At 41.6% G+C, this 14071-nt stretch overlaps 1 protein-coding gene across 1 annotated transcript in view; it reads left to right on the top strand.

Annotated features, from left to right (window-relative positions):
- LOC137438903 (procollagen galactosyltransferase 1) overlaps nucleotides 1-14071 on the top strand; it is a 139587-nt gene that overhangs the window by 30678 nt on the left and 94838 nt on the right. The window contains exon 2 of the mRNA XM_068134365.2: nucleotides 13310-13420. Within this exon, the coding sequence (XP_067990466.2) occupies nucleotides 13310-13420 (111 nt within the window). The remainder of the gene's footprint in view (nucleotides 1-13309; nucleotides 13421-14071) is intronic.

Below are 14071 nucleotides of genomic sequence, written 5' to 3'. Positions count from 1 at the left end.
CTACCCTCCACCACCCCCGCTCGTGCAAAAGGTGTACCGCCATAGTTGGGTATACGCCGCGGAGTTAAAGCTCGTTTGGTTATCGGTCGCCCTGAGGTCTTCACTATAGGGTAGACGTGACAATATTATTGTATATCGAGATAGCCATGCACAAGAGCCATGCACCCAGCTGCAAACTGTCACTGGTGTTTCACAGGCATCAATGTGTGTGTGCTGTCCACCGAATGGAAATTAAGTGGGGTGTCCTGTCTGCTATCATTAGTTGGTGGATGTTAAAGATCCCTCAGTATCCATTGCAAAACGTAGGTAGGTTCTCACTGACACCCTGAATAAATTACAAATTCCTGCCTAAATCACCTCCATTCAAATGCCAGGCCTGTCTGGCCATCTGGTTCACGAAAAAAGTTCTACCAAAAACGTTTCCTGGCTTACACCAAAAGAAGGCTGCAATAATTCAGGCCGCTAAAGTAGTCGTCGTAAAAGTTGTTAGTAAGGAATTTTTTTTCTTACTAAGCATATACAAATTTATATTACTAGGGCATGCCCGTACTATATCTATATCTAAAATTATATCCCCCCCTCTCTATTTACATGAAATGGTTTGGTCCAAAGCGAACGGCTTGCGAGTGGTGACAATCCCCCCCCTCTATTTACATGCAATGGTTTGGTCCAAAGCGAACGGCTTCCGGAGTTTGGTAAAGAAATCGCCATCGCGTGCACAAACGCGCAGGAAAGCGAATGAATCGCAAATTCGTTTTTATTAGTTGTAAAACATAGTTTAACGCCAACATAGTTTGCAAACGTGAAATAAATGAATACGCTCTCAAATGTGCCATCCGAGGCAGAGTGTGCCCGCCACGTTCGGCACACGCGATCGTTCGCTGCTCTCTGATTGGTTGAATCGTTTTTTGGACATAGCTCGGTAAGTAATTGTCCGATTAATATGAAACCTTGAAAAGGCACATCCTCGGGTCCCCAGCAATATACCTGGCAAGTTAAAAGTATATCGGACCCGTGGTTGTCGAGAAACAGCGGTCACAGACAAACAAACGTACAGACAGACAGACAGAGATTACTGGAATTATAGATAGACTAGGGCATGCCCGTACTATATATATATCTAAAATTATATCCCCCCCCCTATTTACATGAAATGGTTTGGTCCAAAGCGAACGGCTTGCGAGTGGTGACAATCCCCCCCCTCTATTTACATGCAATGGTTCGGTCCAAAGCGAACGGCTTCCGGAGTTTGGTAAAGAAATCGCCATCGCGTACACAAACGCGCAGGAAAGCGAATGAATCGCAAATTCGTTTTTATTAGTTGTAAAACATAATGCCCAATTATTCAATTAGCGCCAACGTATTTTGGCTGTTTGCAATTTAATCGCAAGGCAAAGTAGAAAGAGAAGAGGGAAAAAAAGAAAAGCCTTGCCTTGCTGCAAACAGCTGCTGCAAACAACAACAACAGGGAAGGCTGCACTGTCCGGAAGTTGGCATATCGCAGTTACGATTATTTTAGTGTTAATGGCCAATTATTCAATTAGCGCCAACGTATTTTGGCTGTTTGCAATTTAATCGCAAGGAAAAGTAGAAAGAGAAGAGGGAAAAAAAGAAAAGCCTTGCATTAACGCATTAACGCTTGCATTGCATTAACGGTTCGGCACACGTGATAGCTCGCTGCTCTCTGATTGGTTGAAGCGTTTTTTGGACATAGCTCGGTAGGTACTTGTCCGATTAATTTCAAACCTTGAAAAGGCACATCCTCGGGTCCCCAGCAATATACCTGGCAAGTTTCAAGTATATCGGACCCGTGGTTGTCGAGAAACAGCGGTCACAGACAAACACACAGACACACAGACACACAGACACACAGACACACAGACACACAGACACACAGACACACAGACACACAGACACACAGACACACAGAGATTGCTGGAATTATAGATAGATACTAGCAGGAATTAGTAGGGCTGCTTAACTGATGAATTGTGCCTTTTCCCTTAAAAGCATGAAACTTGGCACATGGCTAGAATACCCCAAAAGAAAGATTTTTAGTCCAGGGGGCATCTCCAATTTCATCCCATATGGCGGCCATCTTGAAATTCAAGATGGCCATCATACAAGACCTGTTTTGATGAATATCTCCATAATTAGAACAGATATCAAAATGGTTGAAGTGCCTATACCTACATTTTTAGGGTCTAGGAATCCAATGGCAACATAAAATATTCAATAGTATATGGCAGCCATCTTGAAATCCAAGATGGCCGCCATAACAGACCTGTTTTGATGAATATCTCCATAATTAGAACAGCTATCTAAATGGTTGCAGTGCCTACACCTACATTTTTAGGGTCTAGGAATCCAATGGTAACATAAAATATTAAGCAGTCATATGAAAATATTAATTTTGCATAGTATCATGCATACTGGGAATGCATATAAATACTCTTAACAGGTTGGCATTCTTCAGTGATTAAAAGTGTCTATGACATCGCAGACTGTAACTGTGCCATCTTGTGGTTTTCTAGTCTTTGCTGCATTCTCCATCACATGCGCAGAGAGAAGTACAGGGAAGTGCAGCTTTCTTACACCGGCAACGACCAGTACATCCTTTTTTGCACCCACACTTAACAAGTTCATTGCAGATCTTTGCAGCCTCTGGAAGTGTTGTCCATATTGGTTTGAACTGGCCAGCAGACGTTTTTTGCCAACCCCATTCAGTGGGGCTTGGTAGATCAGGCTTAGCATGCAATGCTTGTCCCCAGCATAGTGCGCCTTGGTATACTGCCCGCTTTACGTGCTGCACAAGGGCATCATGTGTTGGTGGAATTGATTCCACAGGTCTGCCCTTCTTTGCAAACAGTTTCTTTCGTACAATGTTAATGTCAGTAGCAGTACTTGTGCGATCATACAACAGAATAACAAATCTCTCGATGACGTTCATGCAGGTTTCAGTTATCTCTGTGCTCTGGTGGCAAATTTCTGCTAGTACCTCTGTGAGCTCAGGGAATGATTCCCACACATTCCATGCAGTTACCTTTCCACACCCATTAAACGCTGAAGAAGTGTCACACCCTGTTAGTGCATGAAACATGGGGAGGGCTTTAGATTTCTCAGGGCCAAGAGCTGTGGCTATATCATGTGCAGAGATAAATCGCATGTTCTTGCCTGTCCCAAATTGTAACCATATCATCACTGAAAGCTTCTGGGATGCTGTAACTGCAAGCATGACAACATCTGTGTCCACAGTTTGTATGAGGACCTTACTATGCCCTCTCTGTGTTGCATCAGCAGCATGTAGGAACATCCGACCATCTGCCTCTTCCTGAGTGCACGGGGAGAGTGATTCTAGATCAATGCGTGGTGGAGCAGTAAGAACCTCTGTATCAAGTGTGACAACTAGCTCCTTGCGCTGGTCTTCAAATGATTTAATTGTTTCATTGGAAAGGAAGCTGAAGAGTTCACGCTTGTTTTCATCAACTCGAAGAAAGTTCTGCCACTGTCCAGGAATTGCAACTGAGGTATCTACTCGTCGGCGAACCCCCTTGCCACGCTTTTCACGGGTCATGCTCTTAAGGCTGTCGGGTAGGTAACGGTCCCACACCAGATCAAGTCGGGTTGCAGATTTGTACTGTGAGAAAACAAATGGGATGAAGACCTTTTCGGCATATTCGCCAAATGTTTTGACTGTGCCAACATCGGGCTTTAGCTTTTGAACAATTACTGCCCCGTCAAGTATGACACATGTCACCTCTGGCATCTGTGTGCTTGATGGTGAAAGTTCCTCTAAGCAGTCCAAAAGGTCGCTCTTTGTACCAGGTCGAAGCTTCCCATCCTTGGACAGAGATGGAGGGAAAGATTGATTTTCATGACGGAAAAATTCATCCAGGTTTCCCTCGCGGGTTTGACAGGCAATATAGAGGCGAGAAAACAGTTGAACATCACTCTTCAATGAGGCTACCTTGTGTTTATCTGTCAGCTGGTCTGTTACTGATGAGCTGCCAAACAGAGGTAACTTTTTGCGCGGGACGACATCATTCAAAGGCTTTGAGCGTTCAATCAGCCTCTCTTGCACAAATGACTCCAGAGCCTCCTTTCCCACTTTCTGCACGTCTTTCACACTTTGTACGACTGATGCACTTGCTATATCCTTTGTGTCAAGGACCAAAAGGTCAGCGGTTTCTTCAAGAAATGGATTACCTAGCTCCTCGATAACTGATACAAGTGATCTGACATGTTTGTCAAAGGTCATCTGGGTGCTTTTATTCTGATCATGATGCAGTGATGGCGCTTTGCTTTCATGTTGCTCCTGTGCAGTCTCAAACTCATCAATCACCCTTGAGACCTCTGGACCTGCAACCATCCATCTTTGCAGAGCATGGGCATTGTCCAGCAGACCCACAGCTCCTCCATCTCCCTTGATACCATTTTGATATCTGTTCTAATTATGGAGATATTCATCAGAACAGGTCTTGTATGACGGCCATCTTGGATTTCAAGATGGCCGCCATATGGGGTGAAATTGGGGATTCCCCCTGGACTAAAAATCTTTCTTTTCGGGTATTCTAGCCATGTGCCAAGTTTCATGCTTTTAAGGGAAAAGGCACAATCGATCCGAATTTTTTAGCTAAGCCGCCCAGCTAAATACCCGGCGTTGTCCGAACCATTTTTTCAACAATTTTTTTTTTCTGCCTAAAACACTCCCTGACACTCACTAATAAACCTCTGAAAGTTTGACTAAGATCCGTTCAGCCATCGCTGAGACAAATGACAACACACAGACAGACAGACAAACGGCTCTCTTATAGTATAGATATTTAAAATACGAGTATGTTCGAGTTTCCTGGACTAATGTATCTCCAAATTTGGAATACATATGGATTCAAAGTTGTGCTGACACCTGGTACCTAATGCTGCTACTGAATGTAATACTGCACTGAGCAGAAGCTATGGGAACCAAGGATTTCATGTGATGTGCAGATGAGAAGTGCACTGGCAACGCATCAAGGCTGAGAATCGGTGCTGCCAAGCCACAATGTTGGCCTTTCCAGTGCGATTCTTGTAAGTTTGTTGGGCTTCTGTCTCGCTAACCTCACCCATGTGTGCGGCCTCTTTGTGGCACATGCGCGGATGTGCTGTGTTTAAACTCTGCATCTGATTTCAATATTCTGTCTCCTTGCATGGTCAATAGATGCGTGTCTTAGCATTTGCATCGAAACACACAAATAACACTATGATTATGGACGTTTTATGACGTCATTTAACTGACCATAAAAATTGAATATGAATACTGTATATCAAAATAGGCCTGACACACTTCCTATGTAATGCCATCGCAAAGCGTTTTCTACAAAGGAACGATGTGACAACTTGGCAATAACAAAATCTAATATGCTGTATATCTTAAATGGCCAAAATTATTTAATTCCAGTGTTTATACTTTGAGGCTTGAGCAACTGATATTGATATTGCTAGTACATGGTAAATGTAAAAGGATCAAAATACTTTACTTGTTGTTTCCTTTCACACGTGTCTGACTGTCCATGGAAGTTCCCTCTCTGGAGTGGACTGGTCTTTCAAATTAAAAATCTAATTCTCTTTCCAATATTGCCTGCGGTACAATCCTACGAAGATGTAGGAGGCTGTATATCTGTGACATTCATTCCTAATATGTGCCTTTTAAAATTGTTATTGTTCCTAGCTGCTCTCAGAACTGTTTTATGTACCACAGACAATGGAGCAGGTTAATGTGTGGCAGGCATTTCCTGTTGGTCAGGATGCATGCTGGGCCACTTGCTTGCTGGTACCCATGTCAGGGTGTCTGATCTCATATATAATATATATGTGTATAATATATATATAGGTGTGTTTTGGCAAACTCCAGTTGGGCTTCCTTATGTCTCTCTCACAGCAGTGGGGTCCTCCTGGGTCTCCTACCACAGAACCCCCTTTCATTGAGTTGGCGACGGATGGTGCGAGTTGAAAGTGTCGTACCTTGTGTCTGATGGTCAGCTTGAATCTGTTTGGCAGTTGATTGAGGTGCTTTCTCCACCATTCGAACAATCCTTCGCTGCAATCTTCGATCAAGCTTTTTTCTTGCGGCCACATCCAGGGAGGTTGGCTACAGTGCCATGGGCCTTAAACTTCCTGATAACATTGTGTATGATGCACAGGAACATCGAGGTCTCTGGAGATGGACTTGTAGCCTTGAGATTGTCCATGCTTGGCTACAATCTTGTGTCTGACCTCCTCAGACAATTCTCTGGTTTTCTTTATTTTGTCCATGCTCATTGCGGTACACATAGTGACACAAAACAGCAGAATGACTCCTTTTCCCCATTCAAACTGGTGGAGTGATTTTTATATTGCAGGCACCTGCAACTCACCACAGGTGAGTTCACTTCCAAAGTAAAGGACAATCACCTGCTTGAAATCTAATTATTTCTAACAACTTCTAAGAGGTGCCAATAATATTGTCCAGGCCATTTTAGGATTTCTGTGTGGAATAAGCTAAGATTGAGTAGTTTTTCAGCTTTTTAAAATTTGTTCCACTGCAAACCAAAGAAATACAGATGTGGATACCAAAATATTTTTTAGTACAATTTCAACAATTTTCTGGAAGAAATGGTGCATTATTTGAAAAAAGTGCAAGGGTGCCAATATTTTTGGACACGACTGTATATATCTACATATCTGGGCAGTCAGTGTCTGTGCTGTCACTGAACTACTCCCTCTAACTTTTGTTTCCGTGGTTGTGAAGTGTTTTTTATAATTTGCTGCTTAGGTGTTTTGAATTACATGGTGGTGAGGTGTTTTTAATTTCGTGGTGGTGAGGTGTTTTTAATTACATGATGGTGAGGTCTTTTGAATGATGTGGTGGTGAGGTGTTTTGAATTACATGGTGGTGAGGTGTTTTGAATTACGTGGTGGTGAGGTGTTTTTAATTTCATGGTGGTGAGGTGTTTTTAATTTCGTGGTGGTGAGGTGTTTTTAATTACATGATGGTGAGGTCTTTTGAATGATGTGGTGGTGAGGTGTTTTGACTTACATGGTGGTGAGGTGTTTTGAATTACGTGGTGGTGAGGTGTTTTTAATTTCATGGTGGTGAGGTGTTTTTAATTTCGTGGTGGTGAGGTGTTTTTAATTACATGATGGTGAGGTCTTTTGAATGATGTGGTGGTGAGGTGTTTTGAATTACATGGTGGTGAGGTGTTTTGAATTACGTGGTGGTGAGGTGTTTTTAATTTTGTGGTGGTGACGTGTTTTTAATTTTGTGGTGGTGAGGTGTTTGAATTACATGGTAGTGAGATGTTTTGAATTACGTGATGGTGAGGTCTTTTGAATGATGTGGTGGTGAGGTGTTTTGAATTAAATGGCGGTGAGGTGTTTTTAATTACATGGTGGTGAGGTCTTTTGAATGATGTGGTGGTGAGGTGTTTTGAATGATGTGGTGGTGAGGCGTTTTGAATTAAATGGCGGTGAGGTGTTTTGAATTAAATGGCGGTGAGGTGTTTTTAATTACATGGTGGTGAGGTGTTTTGAATGATGTGGTGGTGAGGCGTTTTGAATTACATGGTGGTGAGGTGTTTTGAATTACGTGTGGATGAGGTGTTTTGAATTACTTGTCGGTGAGGTGTTTTGAGTTACGTGGTGGTGAGGTGTTTTTAATTACCTGGTGGTGAGGTGTTTTTAATTACCTGGTGGTGAGGTGTTTTTAATTTCATGGTGGTGAGGTGTTTTTAATTTCGTGGTGGTGAGGTGTTTTTAATTCCATGATGGTGAGGTCTTTTGAATGATGTGGTGGTGAGGTGTTTTGAATTACATGGTGGTGAGGTGTTTTGAATTACGTGGTGGTGAGGTGTTTTTAATTTCGTGGTGGTGACGTGTTTTTAATTTTGTGGTGGTGAGGTGTTTTGAATTACATGGTAGTGAGATGTTTTGAATTACGTGATGGTGAGGTCTTTTGAATGATGTGGTGGTGAGGTGTTTTGAATTAAATGGCGGTGAGGTGTTTTTAATTACATGGTGGTGATATGTTTTGAATTACATGGTAGTGAGATGTTTTGAATTACGTGATAGTGAGGTCTTTTGAATGTGGTGGTGAGGCGTTTTTAATTACATGGTGGTGAGGTGTTTTGAATTACGTGGGGATGAGGTGTTTTTAATTACTTGTCGGTGAGGTGTTTTGAGTTACGTGGTGGTGAGGGTTTTTTAATTACCTGGTGGTGAGGTGTTTTTAATTACCTGGTGGTGAGGTGTTTTTAATTTCATGGTGGTGAGGTGTTTTTAATTTCGTGGTGGTGAGGTGTTTTCAATTTCGTGGTGGTGAGGTGTTTTTAATTTCGTGGTCGTGAGGTGTTTTTAATTTCGTGGGGGTGAGGTGTTTTTAATTTCATGGTGGTGAGGTGTTTTTAATTACGTGGTGGTGAGGTGTTTTTAATTTCGTGGTGGTGAGGTGTTTTTAATTTCGTGGTGGTGAGGTGTTTTTAATTTCGTGGTGGTGAGGTGTTTTCAATTTCGTGGTGGTGAGGTGTTTTTTATTTCGTGGTGGTGAGGTGTTTTTAATTTCGTGGGGGTGAGGTGTTTTTAATTTCATGGTGGTGAGGTGTTTTTAATTATGTGGTGGTGAGGTGTTTTTAATTTCGTGGTGGTGAGGTGTTTTTAATTTCGTGGTGGTGAGGTGTTTTTAATTTCGTGGTGGTGAGGTGTTTTTAATTTCGTGGTGGTGAGGTGTTTTTAATTTCGTGGTGGTGAGGTGTTTTTAATTTCGTGGGGGTGAGGTGTTTTTAATTTCATGGTGGTGAGGTGTTTTTAATTATGTGGTGGTGAGGTGTTTTTAATTTCGTGGTGGTGAGGTGTTTTTAATTTCGTGGTGGTGAGGTGTTTTTAATTTGGTGGTGAGGTGTTTTCAATTTCGTGGTGGTGAGGTATTTTTAATTTCATGGTGGTGAGGTGTTTTTAATTTCGTGGTGGTGAGGTGTTTTAAATTTCGTGGTGGTGAGGTGTTTTTAATTTCGTGGTGGTGAGGTGTTTTGAATTACATGGTGGTGAGGTGTTTCGAATTACGTGGTGATGAGGTGTTTTGAATTACTTGTCGGTGAGGTGTTTTGAGTTACATGGTGGTGAGTTGTTTTTAATTACCTGGTGGTGAGTTGTTTTTAATTACCTGGTGGTGAGGTGTTTTTAATTTCATGGTGGTGAGGTGTTTTTAATTTCGTGGTGGTGAGGTGTTTTTAATTTCGTGGTGGTGAGGTGTTTTTAATTTCGTGGTGGTGAGGTGTTTTCAATTTCGTGGTGGTGAGGTATTTTTAATTTCATGGTGGTGAGGTGTTTTTAATTTCGTGGTGGTGAGGTGTTTTAAATTTCGTGGTGGTGAGGTGTTTTAAATTTCGTGGTGGTGAGGTGTTTTTAATTTCGTGGTGGTGAGGTGTTTTGAATTACATGGTGGTGAGGTGTTTCGAATTACGTGGTGATGAGGTGTTTTGAATTACTTGTCGGTGAGGTGTTTTGAGTTACATGGTGGTGAGGTGTTTTTAATTACCTGGTGGTGAGTTGTTTTTAATTACCTGGTGGTGAGGTGTTTTTAATTTCATGGTGGTGAGGTGTTTTTAATTTCATGGTGGTGAGGTGTTTTTAATTTCGTGGTGGTGAGGTGTTTTTAATTTCGTGGTGGTGAGGTGTTTTTAATTTTGTGGTGGTGAGGTGTTTTTAATTTCGTGGTTGTGAGGTGTTTTTAATTTCGTGGTGGTGAGGTGTTTTTAATTTCGTGGTGGTGAGGTGTTTTTAATTTCGTGGTGGTGAGGTGTTTTTAATTTCGTGGTGGTGAGGTGTTTTTAATTTCGTGGTGGTGAGGTGTTTTTAATTTCGTGGTTGTGAGGTGTTTTTAATTTCGTGGTGGTGAGGTGTTTTTAATTTCGTGGTGGTGAGGTGTTTTTAATTTCGTGGTGGTGAGGTGTTTTTAATTTCGTGGTGGTGAGGTGTTTTTAATTTCGTGGTTGTGAGGTGTTTTTAATAACAGGTGCAAAATAACAAAATAATTGATAAAGGTTAAATTTAGTTATAAATGTGTACCTGTGTCAGGTCGTATCCGGACATCCCGTTCAAGCAGGATAGCAAACTAGCCATCATTTCCAAACAGCACGTACCATTTTACAAGTGAGCAGGATATTTCAACAGGTTGTGGACGGATTTGGACGGAAGTTTGTGGACAGGTTGGGTTCGTGATAAGGAAGGGAATTGATTCGATTTTGGTGAAGATCTGAATCCGGACACTATAATTTTTTCAGTGATTCGTCACCATTAGAGATGGGGCCAAAAATGATTTATAGCACAACATCTCAAAAAATTGTCGACGGATTATGATAAAATGATGATTTATCATTCTTAATTTTAATTTTTATTACTTGTTTTTATTTTTAGTAGTTAAATAATTAATTACAAAATTATGATTAAGATTTCTTTCTTGAAAGTCCCTGTGGTGTCCATCTTGTTTAACCCGTGTACCTTGCCGCAGCACTCTCTCTTCCAAAGATCTCCCTGTTGTTGTGCTTCCCTCTCACCCCCTTTTGTCTCCCGTTCCCTTTGTTATGTGTCATATGTGTTAGCTTCTATACGAGCCTCGACTTGGTATACCAAACAAAACTTGGTGGATGTGTCTCCTAGGTGACCAGAACAAGCTGATTATTTTTTGTCAAGGTCCAGATGCAGATCCAGCCTCTCTGTTCTGGTCCACCTGGTTGTCAATGCAACCACAGCAATCATTCCAACAAAAATGAAATAAAGATGGCTGCTCTGTGCCACTCTGGAAATTTGAACTGTGACATTTTCACAAACAAATATTTTCACAAACAAAATCTTCCCACATAATGCAATTCCACTTCACAAAGTGCTGCTAAATCTGCTGGCTGCAGATAAAATCATACATATAGATTTGGATCATGTGCTTTGTTTACCCTTTTGCTTCCGAAGCGGACATGATATTGAGCTAATTCGCATTGGTTTGGTGATGAGTGATGATGATTAAGTGGTCGGGTTTGATAACACTGCAGTGGCCGTAATGAAAGGCAATTGGCTGCGGAACTTTGGTTCATTAGTTCGACGCTTAAGCTGCGCCACCATTGCACTCTGGAGACTGCAGTTCTTGGCAATCGAATACAAATTCACAATAAACAAGTTCAGTTCCACTGGTTGACTTTTCGTTTGGCAGTCCTGGATCCAAGATTCCTTTATCTTGAAGAAGCCTCTTGAAGTTGCCTATGCTTTGCTTAACGTTGAGGGCTATTTCCTGTTGTTTCTTCTCGTATTTCCCACTAATTCCAAAGTGTATATTTTATTTCAGATATCTGTATGCAGGTTTGGTCCAGCTGAAAGCAGAGGCAAATTAGAATGGCACTCGGTAGAGCGCGTACCGTAAAAATGGGGGGAATAGGGACAGCAAGGTGAATAGGGACACAAACTGAAAAAGAGTTCGGAAACTTTTTTCGCTGAAAATTGATAACCATACTGATTTGTTGATATTTGGGTTGAAAGTGTTCTCTTGTTTTTTTAAAAAGCAACTTATAGTCCCTATTAACCCCATATATGGGTTAAATAGGAATAAATAGGATTTTTATGGCTGTGCCTATTCACCCCGTTTTACGGGTGAAAAGGGACGGTCACTAATACAAAAAAATAACAATCAGGAAACAATCCTGAGTTTCCAACTTATTGCTAAATTGATAGCTCAGATGGATGCACATAATATGCACCCATAATATAAACCACGGTGCCAATGAAAAAAATATGGGATAAAAAGTTTCTCCAAACTGTCCCTATTTCTTGATTATTATTTTTTTGTATTAGTGACTGTCCCTATTCATCCGTAAAACGGGGTGAATAGGGACAGCCATAAAAATCCTATTTATTCCTATTTAACCCATATATGGGGTTAATAGGGACTATAAGTTGCTGTTTAAAAAAACAAGAGAACACTTTCAACCCAAATATCAACAAATCGGTATGGTTATCAATTTTCAGCGAAAAATGTTTCCGAATTTTTTTTCACTTTGTGTCCCTATTCACCTTGCTGTCCCTATTCACCCCATTTTATGGTACCTCCGCCAGGCTGAACAGTTTAAAAATTATACTCGGCGGATCCGAATCCAGATGTAATCATTTCGTCCTTGTCACATACTACCTTGTCGCCAAATTTCGTCCGAATCTGTCCGAAACTTTTTGAGATACCTTGTTCACAGACAGACACACAGGGGTGAAAACGTAACCTCCATGCACCTTTGGTGGCGGAGGTAATTAGAATGGCACTCGGTAGAGAGCGTACCTCCGCCAGACTGAACAGTTTACGTTTTGTATCCCACTGATAGGTCGGATCTGGATCCGGACTGAACTGAAGTTGAATTGGGTCTTGTTCTTCTCACCTGACCAACTCATCCACCAAGTTTTGTCATAACACGTCCATAACCTTTTGAAGTATCCTGCTATATTTCATTTTTAGCCCCATCTCACAATGGTGAAGAATCACTTTAAAAATTAAAAAAAAACTCATATCCAGATATGGAGCCGGATCTTCCCCAAAATCTTATCATTTTGCCCTTGCCACATACCAAACCTGTCCACCAAAGTTTGTCCGTATCCATCCACAACTTTTTGAGATATCCTGTTCACAGACAGACAGATCAGGGGTGAAAACATAACACCCACCCATCTTCGGTGGCAGAGGTAAAAAGCAGGTGACATTAAAGACTACCTTGCAGACTGTTGGCAAAAATTCCCAATTATCTGGATATTTTTCTGGAAAGGCCCACCTGATTAAACCCTTTTGATTGGGTATCCACAGTTCGTCTGATATCGTTACATCAGTCTTATTGCCATTATGTGGTCGGTTTTCTCACCTTAAAGTTAAACCTACCTCATAAACCTACCTCTAAATCTGTTCCGAAGCATGTTGGTCACGTGACTAAGGCTCGTGGAGGAGCTTGTACAATGTACATCCATCACATGCAGGACAAAAACACTGGTGAACATCATTGATACTTTCACATCACTTACAAGGACATTACCTGACAATGGACAGACACATATGGTATGTGGGATTTGAACCTACATTCGCTGCATCATGAGCCACGGGTGATGTTCAGACAGATGGGAATTGCGAATAGGCCAAACAGTTTCTCCATTGTCAAAGCGCTCCTCTCCTTGATCTACCCTTACATTTATTTAGAAACTGTTTTCGGATCTCTAATCCCATGTAACGAATGCAATTTGAAATGCTGCAAACTGAAGGCAGATTGTGATTCATCCGTTACAGGATTGCGACCGATCACAACGAGGACAACACGAGTGCAGTGCTCTCTGAATGGGTCCGTAAAGCCAGGGCCCTTTACCTCACTGTGACTCTAAACGACAAAACCCAGCCAAGGTGAGCAAAGATGGCATGTTGGAAACCAGAGCAACTAGCCAGGTAATGACTATTTCATGGAATAGCTACCATCGCCATTGGTGTGGGTGCACACTCAATTCCTCATAGTCTCCCCTTGGTTAACTGGAGTGCAGCCCTTCACGATTATGGTAAATATTGGCTTAAATACACGTTGTAAATGTTACTCTTATGTAATAATAATAATAATAATAATAATAATAATACATCAGAAGGAACGCAGGAGACCATTAGGCCTATCAAGCCGACAGAATGGTTGCCAACCTATTGATGTTTGTCCATTCTCAATCCTTTTAAAACAATGTGCGTCAAGCATGAAGCAAGATGTACCATTTTTAGTCCTTGATAGGACTCTGCCAGAGTTGTGTTAGGCTGCTGGGCCATAGAAGTTCACGTTTCACGTTGCACGTTTCACGGTTCACGCGTGTAAAGAAAAGTGGACAAACGTAGTATGACTTGCTCTGGGTCATAGAACGCCTTTCATGTTTCACGTTTCACGCGTGAAAGGCGGAATGAACATGCACACTTTTTCTATGCGTGAAAACGGAGATCTCGGTCGACCTGATTATTTTTAGACTGACATCCGGGCAAAACTTCCGAAACAAAATGGACGACTACCGAGAACAGTTGATC

The sequence above is a fragment of the Myxine glutinosa genome, chromosome 13 (assembly GCF_964187855.1).
Source record: "Myxine glutinosa chromosome 13, kmMyxGlut1.1, whole genome shotgun sequence".
NCBI classification, from domain to species: domain Eukaryota; kingdom Metazoa; phylum Chordata; class Myxini; order Myxiniformes; family Myxinidae; genus Myxine; species Myxine glutinosa.
Note: the sequence above shows the minus strand (reverse complement) of the source record. Positions and strands in the feature narration are given on the sequence as shown.